At 42.5% G+C, this 27,241-nt stretch overlaps 1 protein-coding gene across 1 annotated transcript in view; it reads left to right on the top strand.

Moving 5' to 3' along the window:
• The window catches only part of OTUD6B (OTU deubiquitinase 6B), a 31,644-nt gene extending 4,515 nt beyond the window's left edge, over positions 1–27,129 (top strand). The window contains exons 2-7 of the mRNA XM_054018012.1: positions 3,315–3,469; positions 12,328–12,423; positions 14,661–14,973; positions 17,374–17,435; positions 18,293–18,399; positions 19,469–27,129. Of these exons, the coding sequence (XP_053873987.1) occupies positions 3,315–3,469; positions 12,328–12,423; positions 14,661–14,973; positions 17,374–17,435; positions 18,293–18,399; positions 19,469–19,553 (818 nt within the window). The 3' untranslated portion in view covers positions 19,554–27,129. The remainder of the gene's footprint in view (positions 1–3,314; positions 3,470–12,327; positions 12,424–14,660; positions 14,974–17,373; positions 17,436–18,292; positions 18,400–19,468) is intronic.
• Positions 27,130–27,241: the final 112 nt, after the last annotated feature.

Genomic DNA, 27,241 nt, shown 5'->3' with positions numbered 1-27,241 from the left:
GGATTGCGCAGTAGGATGAGGGCCCGTCGAGGATCTATCTCATAGCTTTAGAGCAGTTTGATTGGTAGAGTGTCTGGATCCTGGATGCTGCTGTTGGGTAGTAGCGGCGACTGATGTTCCTTCTCCTGGCTTCCCTCATGATGTGTGGTTCTGTCTGGATGCAGGAGCTCTGTGCGCAGTTGGTGTGTTCTCCTGAGTTCCCTTCCTCTCAGATACGATTTCTGCAGACAGATCTTTAGTGAGTCTGTCTATAAGGAGGTCAAAGTCCTCGAAGGAGGCTGTCCTTGCCAACTTCTCTATCCAAGCAGCTTGCCATGGTGTGGTGGCCATCACTGTAGGCTTCTGTTCTTCCGGCTGCTCAATCTCCGCAGACTCAGGCTGGAAAACTGCTGTGGGATTAGCCTGTTGCCTTTTTCCCTCCCGGTGTTGAGAACTCTGGCTGGATCTTCTGGAACGAGGGCAGTGTCTTCCCTTATGGATTTGAGGGCAGCATTGGTCCTTTTAGGAAGGACCGTTTTAGAGGCAGCGGTACTGGCCCTTTCAGGGATGCAATCTTGCTTGGGAGTTTCCAGAGCAATGCTGATCCTTCTGTGGATGAGTTCTGTCTGGGGGGTTGTCTTTGATGCAGTGTGAGACCTTCTGGGGGCAAGGTCCCATTGGGTGGTCTTGGAGGTCGTGCTGGTCCACCTAGGGGTGGGATCCTGTTGCATGGTCCGAGCAGTGGAGATAGCTTCTCCACTCGCTGGGTCTCACTGGGTGGCCTGTGAGGTAGTGCTAGCTCTTCCAACGACAGGATCCTGTGATATTACTTGTTGGGGGGTACTGACCCTTCTGAGGACTACGTTGTGTTGGACATGCTGTGAGGAAGCACTAAGCCATCTGGAGATGGATTTGCCTTGCATAAACTGGAGGGAGCACCAATCCTCCTCTTGGCGGGGTCCTGCTTAGGGATTTCTGAGAAAGCACTTACTCTTTCAATGGTAGTATCCAGTTCAGTGGTCCCCGAAGCAGGGGTAGTCCTTCCCTCAGTAGATGGTTGGACCACCTTTTTATGCTGTGGCTCTGGGGGAGTTGGTTGGGATGCAGTATTCGGAAGCCGGAGCTGGAGCATGTGGTGTTTCTGCTTTCGGAACAGAGATGGAGTGGCGGCCACATAGACTGTAGAGTTGGACTCTTCCAGTTCGAGATGTCCTTTGCAGGTGACTTGATGAGACTTGCGTTTCTTCTGCGTCTCGAAAGGCAGGTCACAGAGAGCACATTGAAAGGCGATCCGCTTGCTATGGATTCTCTTGAGGTGTCTGCTGAGACTGCCACTGTACTGGAATCGAGGATAGCAGAAGGGGCAGAGGAGTGTGTCCATAGGGAGGGGATACTGGTGATAGATGCAATTATTCTCCTTTTCTTCTCCCTCTGTTGGGTAGGCTTCAGTCGTATCAGCAGATTCGCTACATGGTTCTCGTTCCTCTGTGAGAGTAGCATGGAGAGGTTTGGCTGGGCAGGCATCTAGTGAGATGTTTAGTCACGCTGGTGGTTTCTGAGGAGAGGTTGGTCTCACCGGTTGGGGTACCTTCCAGCACAGCAGAACAACGACCAGCATCAGGATCCTGGGCAGTGGAGGAGGTGGGAGAAGTTTTCCTTCTAGCATCCTTCTCCTGAGGAGCAGGCGAGATGTTTGTTTGTCCTGGCTGTGATGTCCTGGAAGGCCATCCTCGAGGTGCAAGACCTCCCTGTAGCAGCATCTTCATGGGTTTTCTTCAAGGTGGCTCTGCTTTTCCCATAGATGCTGCTCATCTGTGATGTCCTGTAAACACTGAGGGTCTTCTTAGAGATAGGAAATTTTTTCACTTCAAGGTCCCAGAAGCAAAGACAAGGTTTTCATCTCGAGGCCAAAAGACCAAAAACATCAAGACACTTGATCACAGCCTTGGATAGACCAAGAGACTACCTACGCTTGACCAGAGCTCGTTCAAATTAACATTGTGTTCCAAGCGTTAGTCTCTCTCTTGCAATCAGACCATTGCACGCCTGTTGATGTAACTGTAGGACTGAGACTCTTAACCGTCTTTATGTCCTAATTTCTCATGCACCCATAACTTCACAGCTATCATGTTGCACTAACATTAGTTTTTTGCACTTCATTTCTGTTTTTAATTAAAAAAAAAAAAGAGAGAGAAACTGAAGATGTCTGGTCTTCTATGTTATTCTAGGCTAGGGTAAAGGGAGTTGCAAAAAATAGTTCTAATGTCCACTTGCAAACATGCCAATCTTAAAATCTTATCCCCGCAAAGCTAGTTAATTTAAAAAGAGTTAAGTATTATGGGGTACTACATCTGCCAGTGGTTTTTACAGTCATATCATATTGTGTGAAATACCACCCAAACCAAAGAGGAAACTAACTAGTTAGCTGACCTTACACAAAGTACTGTCAAAGGACCAGAGTCAGTACTTAAAATCAAACACAAACAAACACAAACTGTTCATTTATAGTCATTTATAACTATAGTAGGTAGATTAAAACAAATCACAGATGTGTGATTTTTCTAAGTTGATTTCCATTTAATTATAGAGTGGCTCAGATAGTAGGATTCACATCTAGATTTCAAAACTCCAAGATTTGTTCAAATCAAAACCTCAGCCACACTCCTTATAGTGCTCTGAATCTATTTGCATAATTTTTATTTTGCGCATCCTTGAAGTATGGGGGTATTGGAATGCAGGGTGTAGACCCCAATCCTGCAAACATAAAATATGTTCAAGTTCTGATTGCATTCAATGGGGCTTCTCAGATGTGTGATGTTGAATGGTCTGTATTTTCAGAATCGGAGCCATAGTTCATTATCTTAAAAATACTGAACTAACTTTCATAAGTCTTGAATATTTATCTTCTTCAATAGAAATTGTAAAACAAGCCAAATTCAGAGTTTCTGGTTCCAGACATTTGAGTTATGCAGACAAATTTCAACAGACTTTTCGCTAGCTTTTCAAAATAAACAGTTTGCTGAGGCAAAGTATGGAAAATTTTAGTCCCGTATAATTTTGAGAAGGCTATGTTCCATAGTATTTATAAGATTAACAGGTAGCAAATACTTTAATAATGATGTGGCTGGAATATTTTCTTGCTTCCCGGGGTTTGATAACTGTATCTTTCAGAAAGTATAGCTGTTTTAAGATGTAGTAAACCGGTTCTGAGACTGCCTAGCATAACTTATGACATACTGGTATGTCAAAATCTTTATCACATTTGCACCAATAAATTTAGCATATTTCATTTATTAGAGGTAAACCATTGATCATTCTACTGGATGTTCCTACAGCCAAAATTCAAGGTATGAAAAATGCTGTTCCTAAGAATGACAAAAAGAGAAGAAAACAGTTGATTGATGATGTTGCCAAACTGGAGGCAGAAATGGAACAGAAGCACAAGGAAGAACTGAAGCAGCTAAAGGAAACTTTACCCGAGCAGAATAAGGTACCAGTCATTTTTAGCCTTATGTGTAAGGTCTTGGGGGCAAATATTAACCTCAATCAGCTTTCATTGAAATTGTGTGTGTGTGTGTGTGTGTATATATATATATATATATATATATATATATATATATATATATATATATATATATATATATATATATATATATATATATATATATATATATATATATATATATAAAATGTGTGTGTATGTGTAACTGAGGCTAGAATTATTAAAAAGTTTATTCACAGATTAATAGATTTCAGGCCTGAACCCAGTCCTCTCTCTCTGTCTCTTTCTCAAGATCATGGTGATAATAAATCTTGTGTGGTGTTCAGATACTGAGGGTAATGAGCACTATAGAATAAAGCATATCAACAAATTATTTTTTGAGAGAGTTTTAAGAGCAAAATCATATGTCCAATTAAGAGTGTTAGCAGCTCATTCTTGTCTGTCTTTGCATTTTACAAAAATGTAACTTTTAGCTCCCATAGTATGTTTTCATGCTAAGTATCTAATCTAGTTGTGTGTCAGTTATTGATGCTGCTTTTATGAGAGGTTCAGTGGTGTGATTCTTGTATTGTGATTCCTGTCAAGAATTTGTGCCTGAACTCTGAGTACTTCCTATATCAGGGGTGGGCAAACTACGGCTCGGGGGCTGCATCCAGCCCTTCAGACATCTTAATCTGGCATTTGCGCTCCCGCCAGGGAGCAGGGTCCGGGGCTTGCCCCGCTCTGATGCTCCAGCCAGGGAGTGGGATTGTGGGCTTACCCCACTCCATGTATGCCGTGGCTCCATGCAGCTCCCGGAAGCAGCGACATGTCCCCCCATCTGTCTCCTACACTGCTCCATGCTGCCCCCGTCCCAAGTGTCATGCCCGCAGCTCCCATTGGCTGGGAACCGCGGCCAATGGGAGCTGTAGGGGTGACCCCTGCAGACGGGGCAGCACGTAGAGCCACCTTGCCGCATAGGAGCTGGATGGGGGACATGGCACTGCTTCCGGGAGCTGCTTGAGGCAAGTGCCGCCAGGAGCCTGCACTCCTGACCCCCTCCTGTGCCCCAACCCCCTGCCTCAGCCCTGATTCCCCTCCCGCCCTCCAAACCCCTCAGTCTCAGTTGGGAATACCCCCCTGCACCCCTAACCCCTAATCCCCAGCCCCATCCCAGAGCCCACACTCCCGACTGGAGCCCTCACGCCCCCACACACCAACCTCCAGCCCAGAGCCCGGTCCCGCACCCTGAACTCCTGGTTTCTGGCCCCATTCCACAGCCCGCATCCCCAGCCAGAGCCCACACACCAACCCCGAATTTCATGAGCATTTATGGCCCGCCATACAATTTCCATACCCAGATGTGGCCCTGGGGCCAAAAAGTTTGCCCACCCCATCCTATATGTTCTGTAGCAAAAACATGGAAATTCTGCACACAATGTTTTAAAATTCTGCAAAATTCTTCATATTTTATCTGTCAAAATAACACACAATAATCATGCCCGTTTCAATTATTTTGGTAAGTTATTTCAAAATACCTGTCAGCAAGTATGTCTGTAACAATATAGACGACAAAAAAAAAAAAATTCAGGAAATGTTTTTTGACCAATAGATTCCTTAGTAGACATATTAATATTGAACTTTGAGTAATTCATTTAAACTACAATACAGACACAGGTTTCTTACACCTCTCAGAAGCAGTGCAAAGGCTTGGGGTCGTCAGGGGTAGTGGAGGAGCTGAGGGAGAGGGAAGTAATTGCTGGGAAGAAGCCTGGGAGTGAACCTGGAGGGTTGTTGGGTATGGGTGGGATAAGTTTGGGGTGTGTGTGTGTGTGTGTGTGAGGGATTGTTAGGGAGCCTCTCCCACACTGACTTCAGCCCCATTCATTCAGACAGACAGACACATATGCCCTTGCACCCCCATGTGTACCTGTGCATCCCCATCTGTCCCATCACCCCCTCCCCCATTCCCATGTGTCCCTGCACCCCCACTCTCATTTAGCCCTGGACCCACTCTGTCCCTACCCACTAGCCCTTCTGAAACTCAGTCTGTGACTTCCCACGTGCCCCACTCTGTCCATCCCTCCAATATCCCAAGCCTCCTGACCTGGCCCCACGGGCAGGGTGCTGTGAGGAACTCAGCTTCTTCTCCGCCCTACCTGTACCAGGCTTCTCCCACCTGGGAGCAGCTACCCTCTGTTTTGGTACACAGCAGTCCCTGGTGGGCAAAAGGTGTAACTGCACGACTTCTCTGGCAGAATGTATTTTCTGCGGAGAAAAAAAATCTGCGTGGGACATGAATTCTACACATGCACAGTGGTGCAGAATTCCCCCAGGAGTAATCCTATCAGTTTTTCCATTTTATGACCTTTACTTGTGTCTATTTAAACACTTCCTTTCTGCTATTAAAACAGTTACATTTGCAGTCACATAATCTTTACAACCTGGTGGTATACTTCTGCTGGTATATTTCTTACTTTCAAAAATAATTACATATTTTGTGAAAAATGTGGACCTGTATGACAATCTTGCTAAAATTAAACACTCTTTTGTGCTCTGTAAATAATTACAAAAGTGTGTGACACTTTATAATCAAGTAGAAAAACAAAGTCCCTGCACTGAGGAGCTTACAGTCTCTATGGGTGCTGTGATGCTGGTAATTCAAGTGCCAGCTCTGGCCAAGGCTGTAAGTCGTTAGCTAAACCGAACCAGCTCACCTGTATGTTAGTTTTGTTCAAAACAAGTATTAGTCTGATAAGAATGTATTTAGTGTTTAGACTCAATGAAATGCTTGTTATTTGCTGCATGCATTAATCTCACTTGTAATGACTGTATTCCATGCTATAAGGAAATATGTAAGTTTTGCTTTATGACTTTGAAAATGTTTGCTCTGAATTTGTGAACCCATGCATGGGAATCATCCCCCCCCCCCCCCCCCCCACCAGGAGGACTATCAAAAATTAAGTGTAAGATAAAAGACTTGTTAATTGCTCCATCCACTCATGGATAAGAATGTGTAGAAGGCCTTATCCCATATTTTGAATGCCAGAAGAGGGAAATAAAAGTAGTGGACATAAAGGCATTGTCTACACTATATAGTTTTGTCATCAAAAGCTGCCTTTTGCTGACAAAACGGGAGGTGTATGCACTACAAAACTACTTTTGGTGGCAAAACTCCGCTGTTTTGCTGACAAAACAAAACCACCTTAACGAGAGGCATAAAGTTTTTGTGGCAAAATTAAAGCGAAAAAGCATCAGTGTAGACGCTGCTGTTGGTTTTGTCAACATAACTGGCTTCCACCAGTATCCCACAATGCGTGCCGTGACTGCTCGGCTCACTGTTTTGATCTCTGCTGCCCTGCGGGCATGCACACCTTCCCCCCCCCTTTCAAAGCTCCGGGAAGTATCTTATAGATGAGTATGCCCCTTTTGGGGAACAAAGAGCAAATCATTGATGTGGAATGCTCCTGTTCTGCCCTTCACTAGGAACATGAGCAGACAGACTGCTGCTGCGGGGAGTGTGTGTGTGGGGGGTGGTGACTGCTGCTTTGACATTCCTCAGCACTGAGAGCTTACAGAGCTGCTCCCGGCAACTGAGGAGGCTGTGGGAGAACTCGGAGGGAATCTGTCGAGCAGAGCTGGATGCACACTTGCCAACCTTCACGGGGTAAATAAGCACCCTGACTTTCACACACAGCCAAATATCAAGCTAATCCCATTTCAAAACAAGCCAATCCCTAAGAACCGCAACACTCTAGGTAGCTAGATTCCCCCAGCATGCAGTCTGGGACTGTGGTGGGCCCCCTTTGTACCCCTGACTCTTTCTCCCCGCTAGCCCCCTGCTTGCCGGGAACCGATCAAAAAAAAAAGCAACAAGCTACAAGCCAAAAACTAGCCAGTAAGCAACTTGCAAACCAATTAAGCCAAAAACAAGCCCAATATCTGTGGGTTTTTTTCTGTGGGTTTGGCATGTCTGAGTTGGAGGCTGATGGCGGGGGGACAGGGGGGACAGGGGGGAGGAGGTGTCCCCCTCCCGCTGCCTAAGGATAGGTCAGTCAGCCTGCTGTCTCCCCCGCCCCAGACACACCACTCTCCTCCCCCCCCCCACACACACTTCAGTTGAAAAAACAGCTGACACTCTCTAGGATGCCCCTGGAACAATGGGATTGAGAAACCTGCATCGTGTGATGCTGTACCTGCCCCGTGAGGCATTGCAAACCCTTCCCAAAGCACCCTGCGGCCAGTTGCACGGTGGGAAAGCTACCACAGTGCACTGCTCTCTGTGTCGATGCAAGAGCTGTTAGTGTGGATGCACTCTACCAACACAGAGCTAGTGTGGACGTGCAACAGTGATTTTAATTTAAAGTGGCATAACTTTTGCTGAGAAAACTTCGTAGTGTAGACAAGGCTGAAGATTTTTCATCTCTTGCTGTTTGAACTCTCACAGGGCCAGAGACATTAAACTAAAGCAGTTTGGGGTTATCCCTGGGTCTACCCCGAAAGACATTTTGAATTGACACATCACTACAATCTGTCACTCTTAAGACTTAGATTACAACTAATTTGTGTGTATATGCTTGCTTGCTTTAACCTGTAAATAACTCTCATATTGTTTCCCCTAGCTAATAAATCTTTAGAGCTTATTACAAGATTGGCTACAGGTGTTGTCTTTAGTGTAGGATCTAAGGGCAGTGGTTTACAACCTTTTTTCATTTGTGGATCCTTAAAAAATTTCAAATGGTGGTGCGGACCCTTTTGGAAATCCTAGAGGTAGTCTGTGGACTGCAGGTTGAAAACCACTCATCTAGGGTATCAATTGATCTGATGTAAGTGACTGGTCTCTTGGGACTGGATGCAACCTGAATATTTTGTGATTTTTTTTTTTTTTTTTTTTGGTATAAGTGGCCATTTATCACTAATCCCAGCTCGCCTGGTGGCAAGATAGGCTGGAGAGTCTAAGGGAACTGCCTGTGACTCCATGATTAAGATTGTTATAGTGATCCAGGAGTTAACATTTTTTTAGGGTTGGTAAAATCTAATTATAGAACATATCATCAGTTTGGGGTGCCTGCCCAGTTTTCTGACAGTCTACCCTGAGGTTGGCACTCACGGTTGTGGGCCACTCCAGACAGTGTTACATATCCAATATTGGAAATCCACTGACTGAAAAAGAACTACTTTCGAATGTAAAGGTCATATGTATGAGTAAGCTTGTTTGTAGACTTTCTGTCCCTAAATTAGGGGAATGCAACTAGTAGGTAACTATACATATTACTGTAGTAAATTTTCCTTAGCATTTCCATTCCAGCCTACCTTTTTCAGTCTCTTATAACTTTCTGAAACTTTATATATTTGGCTGAAATTTTCTAGGCTAAGTATTTTCTGATTGCAGATTTGAAAAGCTTGAGAAAAAACATTTTCAGCTGTTTGAGAGTATGAGAAGAGTGAAAAATTCTTGTGATCATTTGTTAAGGAAATAGTCCTTATTGACAAGTGACTGTCTCTGAGAATTCCAGTTAAATTGGTTTTGAGTTGCCAAAGTTATGACCTGATGAAAATATTGATGTGTCTCGGGTATATCATTTGACAAATGCACAATGAAACCAATGATATACCTGAGATACATTGATGATATTTTCATCTTCTGAAGAGACAACTTAAACTCCCCCATAGATTTCCACCACCCATCCATTAAACTCTCTCTGGAACACTTCCACATTAGCATCAACTTCCTGGACACCACAATCAACTTCAACAACAGAATCATACAAAAAACTATATACAAAAAACCCACGGATCACCACACCTACCTTCATAGATCCAGTAACCCCACCCTAAACACGCCAAGAAATTTGTTACCTACAGCCCAGGCACTCCGATACGACGGAATATACTCTGAGGAAACGGTCTGGGATATATAACTTAATATACTCAAAACCGCCTTTACCAAACAAGGACACTTCACCAGAGAAGTGAATCGCATCATGGAATGAGCCAACCAAATACCCCGAAAGAACCAGATTCAATACAGAAGTAAAATCCCGCCTGACCACACTCTGGTAGGTGTCACCTACCACCCCACACTGGCTCCCATATGGGGTATCAAACAACTACAACCCATACTCAATGGGCACTCCATCCTGAAAGAAATCTCTTCTGGCCTTCAAACCCAAGCTCATCATCAGAAGCAAGCTCCCCACAGGCCAGGACACATCAACTCAAAGTGGCACCAGACACTGCCAGAACAACAGATGTAAAACCTGCAGATGTATAGCTGTATCTCCATTGCTACAATGATCAGCACCCCCCACCCCACAGCACACCTTTCAAGATTTATGCATCCTACACATGCCTATCACAACACATGGTGTACCTCAACCAGTGCACTAAATGTTTCAGTAACAACTATGTGGATGAAACCAGACAGTCACTATGCTCTCAAATGAACTCACACAGTAAAATAAGACAAAAACACCCTGTCACCTGTGAATGAACACTTTTCACAAAGCGATCACTCAATATCTGACCTATCCGTTCTCCTCCTCAAAGAAAACCTGCGCAACACTTTCAAAAGACAAGCCTGGGAGTTTAAATTGCTAGACCAGGAGTAGGCAACCTTTCAGAAGTGGTGTGCCGAGTCTTCATTTATTCACTTTAATTTAAGGTTTTGCATGCCGGTAATACATGTTAACATTTTTTTAGAAGGTCTCTCTCTATAAGTCTATATTATATAACTAAACTATTGTTGTATGTAAAGTAAACAAGGTTTTCAAAATGTTTAAGAAGCTTCCTTTAAAATTAAATTAAAATGCTGATCTTACGCCGCCAGCCTGCTCAGCCCACTTCCAGCCTGGGGTTCTGTTCACCTAGGCCTGCAGCAGGTTGAGTGGGGCGACTCGAGGTCAGGGCAGAGGGCTGGGGTGTGTGTGGAGGTGCAGGGCAGAAGGCTGGGTGTTGGTGACTCGAGGTCAGGGCAGAGGGCTGGGAGTTGTGGGGGTGCAGGGCAGAAAGCTGGGTGTTGGGGGGAGGTGCAGGGCAGGGGGCTGGGGTGTGTGTGGAGGTGGAGGGCAGAGGGCTGGGGGTGTGTGGAGGTGCAGGGCAGAAGGTTGGGTGTGTGTGGAGGTGCAGGGCAGAAGGCTTGGGTGTGTGTGGGGGGTTCAGGACAGAGGGCTGGGGTGTGTGTGGGGGTGCAGGGCAGAAGGCTGGTTGTTGGGGGGAGGTCAGGGCAGAGGGCTGGGGTGTGGGGGGGTGCAGGGCAGAAGGCTGGGGTGCTCGGCTTGTGGGGGCGCTCCCAGCCCCCTGCCCCGAGCGGCTCATGGCAGGGGGCTGGGAGGGATATGGCCTGTTCCACCCCCTTCCCCAAGGCCCATCCCTACCTCTCTCTGCCTCCTCTACGGAGCAGCGAGCACGCTCCCCCTCGCAAGGGCCGTCGCCGGCAGGGAGAGGGGGGAAGAGGAGGAGGGGCCGGAATGCACCACGTTGTGGGAAGAAACGGGGAGGAGGGAAGCTCGGCTGCCGCAGGACCAAGCTTCTGCCTCCTGCCCCTGCAGGGGAGAGCGGTGAGTGGGGCGGGGGCCGGAACCCCCCCCCCACCTCTCTTCCCTGCAGGGGCAGGAGGCAGAAGCTTGGTCCTGCGGCAGCCAAGCTTCCCTCCTCTCCCTTCTTCCCCCAGCGTGGCGCTTTCTGGCCCCTCCTCCTCCTCCTCCTCCTCTCATAGGGCAGGCAGCGCGCCACTCAGAATGGGCCCGCGTGCCGTGTTTGGCACGCATGCCATAGGTTGCCGACCCCTGTGCTAGACACTAAAAATCATGATCTTAATAAAGACACTGAATTTATGGCTTAATACAACAATCTATAACCCACTAACCCCCCTTTTTTGTTCTATGACTACAAGGGTGTTTACAGGCCACTTCACCATGAATGGTCCCTTAGAATATACGCTAACTACTTATGCCAAACTGTCTGTTCCATCTTGTATTTAGCTGTGACCAGACCTGAGGAAGAGCTCTGTTTAGCTTGAAAGTTTGTCTCTCTCATCGACAGAAGCTGGTCCCATAATACCTCACTCACCTAATCTCTCTAATATCCTGGGACCAACGTGGCTACAACAACACTGAATACAATACTGAGAAATTTAGCAATTGTGCAGTAAATGAGGTAGGGCTGTAGAGATAAGGTAAAGCCTGCACCTTTTAATAGATGCAGGGAATTAGCTCAGTTCAGAGGACCTTGCAAAGTGTGGCAAAAACATTACAGTTCCATTTGGCCTAATATGTCCTAATGATGAGATTTTATCCAAGAGTCTTAAGAGACTATTGGATCGCATGGTTAACATTCAGGAAAGTTGGATGCATAACTTGTAACCCTATTTCCTTGTGACATTTGACAGATTTAATTATGTTGACTGTCTCAAATTCTAAAGTTTTATGATATTGAATTTTAAGGTGTGCAGATCAGGTAAAGGCTCCATTTATGCCTTAAGACAAAATCTACTGTTGGAGGTTGTCTTTAGTGTAATTTTCACTGTACACATTATGTTATATTGTTCTCAATCAAAGTGTTCTTAAGTGAATTGGCTTAAGATTCCTGATAGTAAGGAGAAAAAAGGTGGGGGTTTAGGTCAGGGAGTAAATATAAGTTAATAGATAATAAGATAGAGTATTGGCTGCCTACCTACAAATAAAAGTAAGCTAAAAAATTTTCTATTAAAATATTTTAAACGTTGATAATACTGTTCAATATTTAAACAAAAATGTGTAACCTGATATTGATTGAAACATATTTAAGAAACATTTCCAAGAATCTGTTGTAATTCTCCATTCTCACTCAGATTAACTAAAATGTTAAAAAATTTTGTTTCTTTCTAGGTAGATTCTGTGGCTGATAGTATTGCAAGTTTTCAGCTTGAGGAAAGAGAGCAACAGATGCAGCAACCTCGAATATCAAAAGCACAGAAAAGGCGGGTATGATACCAGTTTAAATGTTTTTCTGCAAAGAAGTGCGGGCATTTTCACACCAGCATATGCGTTTACTAACACGTGGCTAGGCTCAACACCTGCTAGTTCCATTAAGTTTACTTAAATCCCTAAAGAAATGCAAACATCTTCCCAATGGGCTCTACCAAGTCTAACACATCTTTGGTGGTAGAGGTGATTGGGAATTTTCTGACAAAAGTTTCATCAGAAAATGCTAATTCAACAAACCCATCTTGGATTTGACAAACTTCAATTGAACCACAAGTTGGTTTCCTGGCAGGCTGCTGGGGGACCCCAGTATTCTAGGGTTTGTGATTTAAGGGCATCTCTGTCAGGGACCCCAGCGCATCCAGGGTCAGTGGTTCCAGGGCAGCTATGCCATGCCAGAGCTTCCAAGGTCCCTACATTAGAGCCAGGAGTCTGGAAACCCTGAGAACCATCAGGGCACCCAGTCTTACTACCATGGAGCTAGAAGCCTGGAAGCACTGGCTCTAGCCAATCTGGACTCTGGTCTGGTGCAGGGAACAAGGAAGCCCTGAGAGCTACTTGAGCCAGGACACTCTGGGCTTCTCTGCTTCTGGTTCTGCAGTAGGGAGTCTGGAAGTCCTGGGAAATCCAGCTGACTCCTCCTCAGTGGGGTCATGGGAGCTAGTTGGCAAGGGAGTCTAGAAGCCCAGGGTCTCTGGCCCTAGAGCAGTCTGCATGCTGGGGCTGGGAGCCTTGCCAGCTGTTGACTGAAATTAACATAATTCTTGTCAGTTTCAACCTGCCAGAGTCCCAGGGAACATACTCTATTTCAGAAACACCACATTTTGATGTTTCTGAAATAAAAATTTTCAGAATTTCTGGTTTGTGGGAAACTTTGAAAATTTTTGTTTTGTTCTGATTTGGAATGAAACTAAATATCAAAATTTCCCACAAACCAGAATTTGAGTTTTAGCCCACTCTAATTGGTAGGTTACTTGCATGATTTGATGTTAGAAATCTGAAGGGGTGCTACCTTGGTGCTTTAAGTGTTTTTAAACAGCACTACTTGTGAGTTGACATCTGGACCTCTTTGGGTTGGCATTTCTCTACTCCTTGTTTAATTCGAATTCCTGAACCCACTGGCATGAGTGGGAAAATGTAGCAGCCTTATTAAAGAAATAAATACTACTTACCATTATAACTGTGGCTCTTCGAGGATGTCACCTCTGTGCATTCACTCTACCTGGAATTCTTCTGTCATTGGACTCTGGGGTTTAGCAGGAGAAACTTGAGGCACTTGGGCCTGTATGAGCCTCTTATAATCTCATGACATCCTGTGCTGTAAGAGGGAAGTTGCTTGGCAACAGTACGTATTGCTTTCCAGAAGGTTCTTAAAGCTGAGTAGTTCTGGTTAAAGGAAGTACCCCACAAGCATGAATATGCAGAGGCAACACTTGGGTAGCCAGTATATTATCTCAGCTGGAATTGGCAGCTGAGTTTATCCATCTTTTTCACACAAAAAATATTTTGAGATTTTTAAGGACTACAGGTATTCAGAGCTTCAATTTTATAACTCCTCCAAAAGATGAATGACTTAGAGTGCTATCTACTAAATTGCCAATGCTTCTTTCTGCACTTTTTCTGAAGGTCTTCCATCAAAGTACTAACTTCTGAGCCCACTTATCTTGAGATCAGATGGTAAAATAAAAAATCTTGGAAATACTACAAAATAAAAAAAAGTCCTCTAGTGAAACAGGCAACGTGTCTCTCAGTATTTGCTCTACAAAATTCTTATGTTTCTTATGTTCCTGCAATTTGGCTTCATGAACTGATGCTTCACTATATCATAGCTTCAAGATAGACACATAGGCCATAATTTTCAAATGTATGCCTAAAATTAGGCACCTAAATAAACAAGAGATTAGCTGTCTTTGGATTTAGATACTTTTCAAGCTAGTGCCTAAAGTTAAGTGTTAGTCTAACTTGCTAATTCTACTATACAAAGGTTATTCTTTCCTAAAGGGTGAATTTCAGTATATTTATTAGTTGGAAAGATACTGACCTTCCTTCAGTGGCACACTGGTAATGCACAGACCTAAATCTGAGCAACAAAATTCTGAATGTCATAGATCTGAGCCGCAAACCAAGAATTGCACAGACACTTAGGACCCCTTGTGAGCTTGAACATTATTTTTCCAATAACTTTCATATGAAATCAACATCCTCTTGTAGCATCTTTATTGTGCTTTCCGTTCAAGGAGAAGAAAGCTGCACTGGAGAAGGAAAGAGAAGAAAGGATAGCTGAAGCTGAGATAGAAAATTTAACAGGAGCCAGACATCTTGAAAGTCAAAGGCTTGCTCAGATATTGGCAGCAAGGCAGTTGGCGATTAAACAGATTCCATCAGATGGCCACTGCATGTACAGAGCTATTGAAGACCAGCTCAAGAATCAGCAAAACTCCTGGACTGTTGCAACCCTGAGAAGTCAAACAGCAGAGTATATGCAAAGTCATGTTGATGATTTCCTGCCGTTTCTAACAAATCCCAACACAGGAGACATGTATAGCCGAGGTAAGAATTATAGTTTAATAAATGGTTCTTAAAAAGTGTCTTTTTACAAATGTTACCAGTAGTTCTGGAGCTTATCAGTATTACAGTTGTAGCTGACTTGTGACCAGTTATAGCATGGTTGTCCCCCCCCCCCCCCATGACACTGTATGTCATGCAGTGTAGATAGGATCGTAATCTCCTCTGTAACTAAGCAAATGTCTTGAAGATGTTTGTCTACACGCAGGAAAAGTAACTTCAGTCTGGTTATGTAACAGTTAATATCATCTGTGATACAAAATGGAACCATGTTACATCTTGACCAGGTAACAATGGTGTGGTAATCATGTTCCATGAGTGAGCTAAAATTGTAATGTAAATAGGATCTCTAACATAAGGATAATCTTGCTTACAGTTGAAATCCTGCAGGGATCAATGTTACTATTCTCTTTGCTGAATCTTGTTTTGAAAAAAAATATGCCTTTGATTAAGCTGTCCAGGAGACATGCATTGTAAACTTGACTTTGGCATGAAATAATGAAAATTTAGTTGGACAATGGCTTTCAAGTCATCTATGCCTCAGTAGCAAAATAGCTCTTTCTTTAAAGCTGCTCAGTAGTACTGTTGATATCCTGTATCTAGAATAGGCATTTAGCAGAAGGGAGCCTTTAAGCATGTTTCAATAGCCCAAAAAATCACTCTTCAAAAGTATTTTCAATAAAAGCGTAAACTTCCATGGAACCATGATATAGAAAAGTGTGGTATGTTTTGCTGTTCCTGTTAACATGGCAGTTAGAGAGTCCGGAGTCAAGTGTTGTTCACATAGTTACCACGTTCCGTAGAGCTGAGTATTAGTACAGTATTGTGAAAGTTAGCTAGTCTGCATGTTCGCCTCTTGTGATGCTAGCATCCTCATAGTCCCTGCCTCCTCATATTAGCTCCCGGAGAGAGACAACGTTATAGGTACTGCTGCAGTGTTGTTAGCAGCACGGTAGCACTTCTGGCTGGCTCTATCTTGTCTTAGGCTAAACGTCCTTTCTTAAATTTAAATTACCTTTCTGTTTTATTGGTAGGTTTATTTTGTGCGTATCAAAATAGATAAATCTTCAGTATGCCTCATAAATCTTAACCATGATAGCCTTTTTGAAATCCAAACTGATTTTCTTTAATTGCTGAGGAAAAGAATTTGCTTTTCTCCAAGAAAATGCTTTTTGTATTGCAGTGTATAATTTTGTTCAGTTTATTCTTCACCCAGAACATATTTAATAGTGTTTTTTATGAAGAGTTCAGCTAATTTTACACTTTTAATTCCTTTCATTTATAAGAGCACAGATCTTACTTGCAAGTAAGATTGGGGATTGCCTTAAAACTGTCTTCTGGAGACATGCATAGAAGGGAATGTTCTCTGGATTCTACATATTTCAGTTTACTGAGAAATAAACAACCCAGTCAGTTTGGAGAAAAACATAGAATCATAGAATATTAGGGTTGGAAGGGACCTCAAGAGGTCATCTAGTCCAATCCCCTGCTCAAAGCAGGACCAATTCTCAACTAAATCATCCCAGCCAGGGCTTTGTCAAGCCGGGCTTTAAAAACCTCCAAGGAAGGAGACTTCACCACCTCCCTAGGTAACGCATTCCAGTGCTTCACCACCCTCCTAGTGAAATAGTGTTTCCTAATATCCAACCTGGACCTCCCCCACTGCAACTTGAGACCATTGCTCCTTGTTCTGTCATCTGCCACCACTGAGAACAGCCGAGCTCCATCCTTTTTGGAACCCCCCTTCAGGTAGTTGAAGGCTGCTATCAAATCCCCCCTCATTCTTCTCTTCTGGAGATTAAACAATCCCAGTTCCCTCAGCCTCTCCTCATAAGTCATGTGCTCCAGACCCCTAATCATTTTTGGGGTCTGGAGAACTGCAGCTAGTTACAGGACCTGAAAATTATCTGACATCTATCTTGCACAAGAGCCAAGCCTAGTAATTAGATAGAAAGATATTTCCATTGCACGCTGTCTCCCAAAGCTATGACTCCTGCAGTTTAAAGCCATTGTGTACCACTTATTGGGTACGGTATTTAATAAGATCACATTGTTCATAAAATTTATTCAAGAAATGCTTAAAATATAACTTGCTGTTTCCTGTATTTTTACTACACTATCTTACTTGTCTTTGCTCTCCTTTTTCCTTTTTTCTTTTCAATAAGAGAACATACTATACTTCTTCCTTTGTTGTAGATGTTCGTTTCCTATTTGTTTTCTCTTTCTCTGCACTTAAATATTCTTATTCCCCTACATTATGTTCTACTTTTACAAGCCAGCATTTATTTTTAATTTATCTCATCAATATCTTTCCCACCCACATCCAGGAAAGAGATTTACTGAGAGGATTACTCCTTTTTTTTTTTTTTTTTTTTCCTCCTGCAGGGGAGTTTGAAAAGTACTGTGATGATATAGTCAACACAGCTGCCTGGGGTGGTCAGCTGGAAGTAAGTATGGCACTGTTTATTTTTGTTGATGAAACTCTGAAGTGGTTGAAAATTAATGGATTTTTAGATACAAATTCTTAGAAATGTCCCTTCTCCACTTCAAAGAAGCGGCTTTTCTGTAATAGAAAAATTTCTGGAGACCTAATCTAGCACAGTTGTAAAGAAATATAATAACAATACCTACTCTTATATAGCGTGTTTCATCAGTATATCTCAAAGCACTTTACAAAGAAAGTAAGTAGGTATCATTATTCCCATTTTTAACCTCTTGACAAACTTTACATTGTGGACAAATATTTTCTCAGAGCATTACCGGTTTTGTCTGTGTCTGTATTGCTTACAGCAGCTTAAGTCTTTAAAACTTATAGAACAGGGGTTTCTAATGTGATGGTTGACAACATGGAGGGAGAGAATAAAAAATAGAGACAGAAAGCTGGTTTTATTTTCTTTGTTTAAACAGGGTCAACAGCTTGCTGTGCTGTGAAGTATATCATACAGCAAAGTGTAATTAGAGAGTGAGATTTATAATTAAAACTGAAATAAAAAACTTTTTAGCACTTACACTTTGTTTTTGCATTTCATTCCGTTTCTGCATTGAAAATAGACTAGTTGCTCTCTCGAGTTCTTGTGAACTAGCACCGTGCTACATTGCTTTTATCAACAAAGCAAGAGATGGTTCATAGAAACTTTTCATAGGAATTTAAAAACTAACCTCAGGAAGATTGTGTAAAATCTCACTTCTAAAAAAAACCCCTACATTTCAGGCCTAAACTGACTTAATGATATGTGTGTTAGAACTAAGTATTTTTCATGGTATTTAATTATACTTCTCAGCATATTGTTTTCCTGTCTTAAAGCTAAGGGCTCTATCACACATTTTGCAAAAACCAATTGAAGTAGTGCAAATGGATTCTCCTCCCATTATTGTTGGTGAAGAATATTCAAGCAAACCATTAATACTAGTGTAAGTAGATATTTTTATTCCTATTTTTAATCATGTTTTTCCCACAGGAGAGTATTTAAGGACTGATAGTAAGTGACTGCAATACTTTATCTAGCTTGTCTGACTAGAGAATGTTACAGAACGAATTGGCTTGAAAATGCAAAATAGCCATCAATAAATCAGGTTAGGAAACTAAAGAAGCTCATTCTCATTGTTCGCTCTAATTTTGTACATCCATGTGCAGAATGAGTTTTGTTATGTGTACCAATATGGAGGTGATGTGTGACACATTACCTTCATATTGGTTTACATGACAAAATTCATGTGGTGGGGGTGGGGCTGAGGGGTTCAGAGTGTGTGGGGGGGTCAGGGCTGGGGCAGAGGGTTGGGGTGTGGGTGGTGGGTGAGGGCTCTGGGGTGGGGCTGGGGATGACAGGTTTGGGGTACAGGCTGCCCTGGGGCTGCAGTGGGGAGAGAGGTCTTCCCTCCCCCCCCCCCCCCAAGTCCTCTTTCGCCGCAGCAGCTCGGGGCCGGGGGAGAGGCGCCTCTCCCTGGCTGTGGCAGCTCTGGCGGGCTTGGGCTGGGCTGAGCTAAGGAAGGGGCTCCTCTCCCCTGGCCGCGGCAAGTCCAGGGCAGGTCCATGCTGGGGCTGGCGGGGAGGGGCTCCTCTCCCCGCCTGAGCCCCTGTGCAGGGCTTAATAGGCGGCTGGGCAGCTTAGAGGGAACTTAGACATCCGTCACTTTTCTGTCCGTTGACTGATTCGTTAGCAGCCTTCAGTTATTCAACAAAAGCGATTTTATTCACAATTATAAATGGATTTAACATTTTATTTTATATAAAAGCTCCATTAATGATATGTAGGTTTTATCATTATTAGCAAAACTAAAGAAACACTCCTTTCTCATGAAAACATGCAGTCAAACTTCCATGGTTTCCAGGATAATACATTTTTCATGCTGACTTGAACTTTAATTGAATGTCTTTAAACTATCTGAGAGTAGAAAATAGGTATATTTATACATATGTATATTACATATATTTTAATTTTAGTTAAATATTTTTTAAATTGCTTTTTTGTTTTGTTTTTAGGTATATGAGACACGCATATGGATTAGGAGAACATTATAATTCTGTAAAGCTGCTTACAGACACTGCTACAGAAAATGGTAGCTAGTATACAGTAATAAGTCCACATGGATAATGGGTGCTGCTTGACACTTTGGGCTCTTCGTCTATGGAGGGTTCCCAAGAAGACTGGAAAACAAAAGTAACGGGAAGGAACTTTTAAGAAAGACAAAAGATTTGGTTACATATCAGAAGTAGCAGTTTAAAACAGTACCTAGACTGCTGATTTAGATCATGTTTTAGAAAATATTATCTAAAATGCTGGCTGTGTAAGCCATTGTAACTTGCATAGTTTGAGTATTTTGGTTTACATAACATACTCTGCCACAGTGAAAGATCAATAGTATATGTTTCAGGTAGCCTGTGTTTTTTTTTCGTGCTTCTGTGCATTTCTACTGAAGAGTTGATGTGATTTGCAGACTCTTATTAGGTCATTTCAAGTAAATTATGGTGATCATGGAGATTTTATTAAGGCATTTAAATGACTGTTGAATAATATTCTGGACTGGAGTGACCGTCAAGATATTGCTTTAATAGTCTCAACAGGGCATAGCTAAAACATATTTAAACAATAGTAAGGACACTCCTAATACTTTAGTTACATAAGAGCCAGAGGTAAAGCCAGTGATGCTGAATATCATACCCTTATCTGACTCAAAAGGTCGCAAACCTAACTTCTGCTTTTATGGATTCTCCTCTTAATTTTTTAATCAGGTTTTGAAAACTGTCTTGTCTTCTGCTTATGGCCATAGATGACAGAACATGGGTGAGAATTGATAATGGCACTGCTGGTCCACATAGTCCCGCCTGTAGAACAGGGGACATTCAACTTTTTGTTCTTTTGTAATTTATTTTTCTTTACAATGGTTGTCATTTCACATGAAGACTTAGTGAACTAGTCCAAACATACTGTTTATAGTGCTTCCATTCCATCAGATCTGCAGTTTGGAATGCAGTTTACAATACTCAGGTGTGGTCTGTACTTAAAATTTAGGTCAATGTACCTACGGTGCTCAGCAGTGTGAACAATCCACACTCCTGAGCACCGTAGCCATTCCGACATGATGCCTGATGTAGCTAGATCGCTGGAAGAATGCTTCCATCAACCTACTTACTATCGTTCGGGGAGATGGTTTTTCCTACAGCAATGGAAAAAATCCTCTTGTTGTAGGTTATGTCTATGTTATGGGGTTGTACCGGCAAAACTTCGGCGCTGGTAGTTACGCCAATATAGTCCCTGTAGTGTAGACATTGCCTTATACAGCCAGTTGCAAACAGTTACAAGAATTAAGTGATAATTTTTATAAGTAACTTTAAAGATGACCTGCAAAGAAATTTGGATTTGTGTTGTCTGCTTTGCTTCTTTATGACATACAGAGAAGACTCGAAATATATACGGAAAGCCTGCTAATACCAGGAAATTATTTTTTATATAGACTGTTTAAAACTTTTTTACACTTGTTCATTCAGGCAGTTAAAAAAAAAAATTTGGGAGAAAAGCAGTTGTTAAAGATGCAATAGTGCTGTCCCTTAGCTGAGGGCTGAGAGAGTTTATAGTCCACATCCAAAACATCTGAGTCATACAGTAAAACCAGAAAACAAATTGACATTCCTGGTACTTCTTTATGTATCATAAAAAAGTAAGACACAAAACCAACTATTTTTCTTCTGTAGATCATTTAATGAAAGCACTTTGTGGTCTTGCTGAAAGAGATGCAAATGAGGACTTTACAAATGCCATATTTACTTGTTTTATAGGTAGTCTTCCCACATAAAGAATGTTTGATTATGAATTTCACAGCATGGAGCCTGCCAGGCAAAACAAGTGTTAACCAAATATAACATCGTTTGGCGATCTTTATTCATTTGGTATTCATTGTAACAACTGGATGAACCCAATTGATGTCTTGATCGCAGGAGTCAGACTTTTTTTTGCAATGCCTGTTACCAGAAAGGGATTCATTAGTGAGAGAGAATTAATATAAAAATCTTCTTTAATGCCATAAAGATTTTCACCATAATACAATAATATATTGTTTTTAGTGTTACCTAAAATTGATGTATTAGGCAGTGTACATGCTGATTTATGTAGCTGAATGGTGAATAATTGTCAGTTAATTGAGGTTTCATCAGAATTTATTCCTGGGTCACTAATTGAAAGGGGAAAAAGATGATATTGGAATTCTGGAATATGTCTGTATCCAACAATTTGTCCAATTTAAGATGTTTTCAACTTGTACAAAGCAAAAGAATATTTAATGATAGTGAGCAAAGGACCTTTGCTCATGCTGTATGGGCCATGCCAAAAAAAAAAAATTAAATTAAAAAAAAAAATGTATGGAAACTTCCATTGCTTTAACCTGCTTGAATTAAGAAGTTAGAAACTTATTTGTATTTATTGAATTGCATAAGATTTCCACTTATCAGTTTGTCCTGAAATAGGTTATCTATCACAGAATTTCTCTGCAGTACTTCCTGTTCCCTCTGAAACTAGTGAACTTAATGATGATCACTTTTGTCATAATCCTACAACAGCATCATGTCTTAGTCAACCACAAGTTCCATTCAAGAAGACAAGACAACTCTCTATTAAAGAAATAGAGATCCAAAAGCTCATTTTCTCCTGTTTTTAAATCAATGTTATCTCTTAGTGTCACCAGTTGTTCCTGCCATGGCTTTTTTCGGTAGCATCCGCTCCAGCGTATTATAGAATTTTCCCATCTTAAGTGAAATGTGGCCAGCTAGATGCTACAAACGCTCCCTGTTTCATTTTGTATTTTAACTTTTTGCTGCATATTGAAGCATGGCTTACATGATTTCCATTGACGCTTCTAAAATTATAGATCTGCTTTGAAGTCTTTCTTGCTATTCAATTCACATTTTTAATTTCTCAATTTTATCCCATTATTATAGTTATGTCCCTTGTGCCACAAAATATTCCACCACTTTCTGATTGGTGTCTCATCCTTCAAATACTCTAGAAAGTTGTTATGTCTAGAACCCTGAGCGGGTACGCAATTTACATCTACATCCGATCCATGATTCCCAAAAATGATCTGCGGATATCTGTGGATTTGCAGGGCTCTAATCATGTCCCCTTTTTGCCATGTTTAGACAAGCTGTAAACATTCAACTGTTTTTCGCATAAATTGGTGCTTTTAGATTATTCCTGTTTTTTTCCAGGCAAACACTTTTTTGCTCTTTATAAAGTTACAGAATTAGTGGCTAAAGGGGTTGCCATACATGTGAACTTTAGTGAAGCATTTCAATGAAACATTATATCAGACTTTCCCAGAATTAGTTCAGGCTGACTTGGGTAGGAGCATTCACATGTGTTGAAAACTGGCTACAGGATTATAAAACTGCAGTGGGGAGAGATGGTCAATGGGAACTAACCATTAATCTCTTTATTACAGGTATTATCACTGAAAAACAGAGTGAACAGAATATTAATGAAATTCAGTCAGTTCATCAAACAAGGCATTTCAATGATGTCTGGCTCCAAACCTCCTCTTGCTACGTTGTTGGCATGTTACCAATGCTCTGTGTTTCCTGTTGCTGTTCATCTTTATTACTTGATGCAAATAGGGTGACTTGACTACTGGTATGCAAAATGCTCTGGTCTTTACAGCTATGTTCTCTCTTTGCATCATATACTTTAAGAGGGCAGATCAAATATGAACTTTGGGTTTGTAAAGTTCTTAACCGGGGCGTAGGCCTTGTGCTATGTTTGAGAGCGCTCTGTTGAGATTAGGGCCCAATTGTCCTAGACCAGGGGTTCTCAAACTGGGGGTCGGGACCCCTCAGGGGGTTGTGAGGTTATTACATTGGGGATCGCGAACTGTAAATCTCCACCCCATGCCCCGTTTTGCCTCCAGCATTTATAATGGGTTAAATGTATTAAAAAGTTTTTAATTTATAAGGGGCGTCGCATTCAGAGGCTTTCTGTGTGAGGAGTCACCAGTAAAAAAAGTTTGAGAGCCACTGTCCTAGACACTGCACAACCAGGATCTGCCTGAGGAGTTTGTAGTCTGTATAGCAGAGTCACAATGGGTGAGAGGGGGAACATGGGTCTGAGTCGGGGAATGTCTAGGCTATAATTTTTAGCCTTGTAGCATGAGCTTGATTCAGTTTACCTGGACTCTTAAACTTGCTGCTGTGGTTCCCCCCATTGTAGACATACCCTGAGACAGACTGATGCACATGTGTGGCTGTTGATGCCCAAGATTTTAGCTGATGTAGTTGTTCTCTGCTTTGCTTCTGCCAATGGGAGTGTGGGAGAGGCAGGGTTGGCCAAAGGCTCAGCAGCTAAAGGCAGGATGGGAGTAGATTTGAAGTGGCAGAGGTGAGATGGCACAGTGTCTTGCTAGCATGAGATGGAGGCAGAGGGGGTGGGTGGTAGTTGGTATGTCAAGGTCATGCCCCATTTTCCACAGGCTGTGGCTGCAGCAGGGAGCAAGGAATAGCCCCTTTCACCCCAGGACTCTGCAGCAGCGAGGGTTTGGGGATCAGGCAGTGGGTTCATGCCCCATTCTCCCCCAACCTATGGATGCAGTGGGAGAGTATTGCAGAGGGGGTAATGTGCCTGCTCCTCTCCTGGGACGTGGTGCAGAAGGGAGATGGTGGGCCTGCATGGTTCTGTTCTACAAACCACCTGCTGAGAGCAAACATCTTGTCTCTGCTTTCCCAGGTGGTGTTGCAGCCCTACTTCCACAAATGCAAGCTTATCATAGCCCTGCTGGGAGGGACCTCACCTCTGCTCTCCTTGCTAAGTGTTCAGTGGAGTACAAGGCATGGAGGAATGGTGGAGGGTGGGGGGCAGGGAGACTGAATTAGGTATTAGTGAGGGGAAGGGATGGCAGAAGACATGCTAAAGCCGAAAAAAAATGGAGAAATTGGCCTTGTTTTTGACTTAATTGGCTTGTGAGTTGCTTGTTGGCTAGTTTTTGTCTTGTAGCTTGTTGCTTCTTTTTTTGATCGGCTTGCGGCAAGCGGGGTGGGTCGGGGGGAAGCAGGGGCAAGGGAGGGGGGAGAGAGTCAGGGGTGCACAGCGGGCCCACCACAGTCCCAGACTGCATGTCAGGGGGATCTAGTCACATAGAGTGTTGGGGTTCTTAGGGATTGGCTTGTTCTGATCTTGTTTTGAAATGGGATTAGCTTGATTTTTGGCTTATTGTGAAAGTCGGGGTGCTTATTTACCACATGAAAGTTGACAACTGTGGATGGCAGTAGAGGTATTGGAGGGCAGTGGGGATGTCATGGGACTGGAAGGGGTGAGGTTTGCATTTGGGAATATTGGAGGAATATTGGGGAAAATTACAGTAATTTGAAAACATTGGTCAGTATGGCTTTAAATGTCCAGGTTGGCATGTGCACTTTACTTACTGTCTCAGCATGTCTCTTCTGCTTAACTTGTCATTAAGGTAACTCCATACAGCACCAGATCACCCTGTCACAGCTGCGTATCCCTCACCTTCCCCTTAACACCGCAACTCCTCGCACTATCTTCAGTAGTGGCCAGCGTGGCTAGTACTGCATGCTGAGATGCTGTTCCAGTGTTTGGTAGAGGGCACTGACTACCAGGCTCTGCTGCTCTCCTAGATGCACCCTTTTCCTTTGGGAGGTGGGGGCTCCTCCCGAGCCCCCTGGCCACATGCCATAACATTACACTGTGGCTGTTTCCATGGCCATGTGAGGGGTCTCCAACGTCTTGGGCGGGGCTGGGTCCTGTCACCGTCTGCATGGTGAGGGGGGTCCCTGCCCAGCATAGTTACAAACCGCTGTTGGCACAGTTTGCTAGTGGTAGCAATTACTGACACCCAGGTGTTCTCTTTTGCTGGCCTGTCACAACTTGCAGCCTCTCCCTTTCCCCATTCTCTAGTCCAGGGATAGCAAGTTGTGATGACTGGGGTTTTCCCCTCACAATATGGTACCTCTCACCTTCCCCATCTCCTGTTCCAGGGATGGTAAGTGGTGATAGTAAATTGTGACAGATAAATCCCCATCTATCATCTTTCCCAATCCTCTGGTCCAGGGGTAACAAATTGTGACAGATGGGGAGCCATCTCACCACAATTTGCTACCGTTGTGAAATCTCTCTCAAATTTGGACACACATAACGGTATTTTTGTAATTTGGAAAAACTTTCTACAGAGTTAAACCTCAGACCTATTGTATGTAAAGCCCTGAATGAAAGTGTTATTTCTTTTAGTCTCTTTCCATTGTATATTAGGCCATACAGTTTCTATAATAAACATTTAATGCACACAAGTGAAAATAATATAAAACATTAGAGTCTAAAAGTCTACTCAGTCCTACTTCTTGTTCAGTGAATCGCTCAGACAATCAAGTTTGATTACCTTTTCAGGAGATAATGCTGCCTGCTTCTTGTTTACAATGTCACCTGAAAGTGAGAACAGGCGTTTGCATGGCACTGTTGTAATTGGCGTCACAAGATATTTACGTACCAGATGCGGTGAAGATTCATATATCCCTTCATGCTTTGCCCACCATTCTAGAGGACACGTTTCCATGTGGATTATGGGTTATGTTCGATAACAATCCAAAGCAGTGCGGACTGACACATGTTCATTTTCATCATCTGATTCAGATGAGACCAACAGAAGGTTGATTTTCTTTTTTGGTGGTTCAGATTCTGTAGTTTCCACATTGGACTGGTGCTCTTTTAAGACTTCTGAAAACAGGCTCCACACCTCATCTTTCTCGGATTTTGGAAGGCACTTAAGATTCTTAAACCTTGGGTTGATTGCCATAGCTATTTTTAGAAATCTTACATTGGTACTTTCTCTGCATTTTGTCAAATCTGTAGTGAAAGTGTTCTTAAGTTGAACAACATGTGCTGGGTCGTCATCCAAAACTGCCATAACACAAAGTATATGGCAGAATGCAATGAAAACAGAGCAGGAGACATACAATTCTCCCCCAAGGAGTTCAGTCACAAATTTAATTAATGCATTTTTTTAATGAGTCATTGGCATGGAAGCATGTCCTATGGAACGGTGGCCAAAGCATGAAGGGGCATACGAATGTTTAGCAGACCTGGCATGTAAATACCTAGCAATGCCAGCTACAACAGTGCCATGCAAACACCTGTTGTTATTTTCAGGTGACATTGTAAATAAGCAGGCAGTATTATTTCCCGTAAATGTAAACAAACTTGTTTTAGTGATTGTCTGAACAAGAAGTAAGACTGTGTGGATTTGTTGGGTCTGAATTTTACATTGTTTTGATTTTGAGTACAGTTATGTAACAAAACAATCTACATTTGTAAATTGCACTTTCACGACAGAGATTGCACTCCAGTACTTGTATGAGGTGAATTGAAAAATACTTTTATCATTTTTACAGTGCAAATATTTGTAATAAAAATAATATAAAGTGAGCACTGTACACTTTGTATTGTGTTGTAAATTGAAATCAAATATTTGAAAATGTAGAAAAACATCCCAAATATTTAATACATTGCAATTGCTATTCTATTCTTTGACAGTGCAATTAAAACTGTGATTAATTGTGATTAATTTTTTGTGTTAATTGCGTGAATTAACTGCGATTAATTGACAGCCCTATTTTCAACACTAAATCTGTACTTTGGTGCCTGCACACACACGCTTATTGCCCTCTGATTTTATTTCAGAAACATTGTCTCAGATCTTTTCCTGAGTGCTGAAATGCAAGAGTTTAACCTCTCTGTATTTTTTACCTCAGAATAGCTCT

This window comes from Malaclemys terrapin, chromosome 2, assembly GCF_027887155.1.
Source record: "Malaclemys terrapin pileata isolate rMalTer1 chromosome 2, rMalTer1.hap1, whole genome shotgun sequence".
Lineage (NCBI taxonomy): Eukaryota > Metazoa > Chordata > Testudines > Emydidae > Malaclemys > Malaclemys terrapin.
Note: the sequence above shows the minus strand (reverse complement) of the source record. Positions and strands in the feature narration are given on the sequence as shown.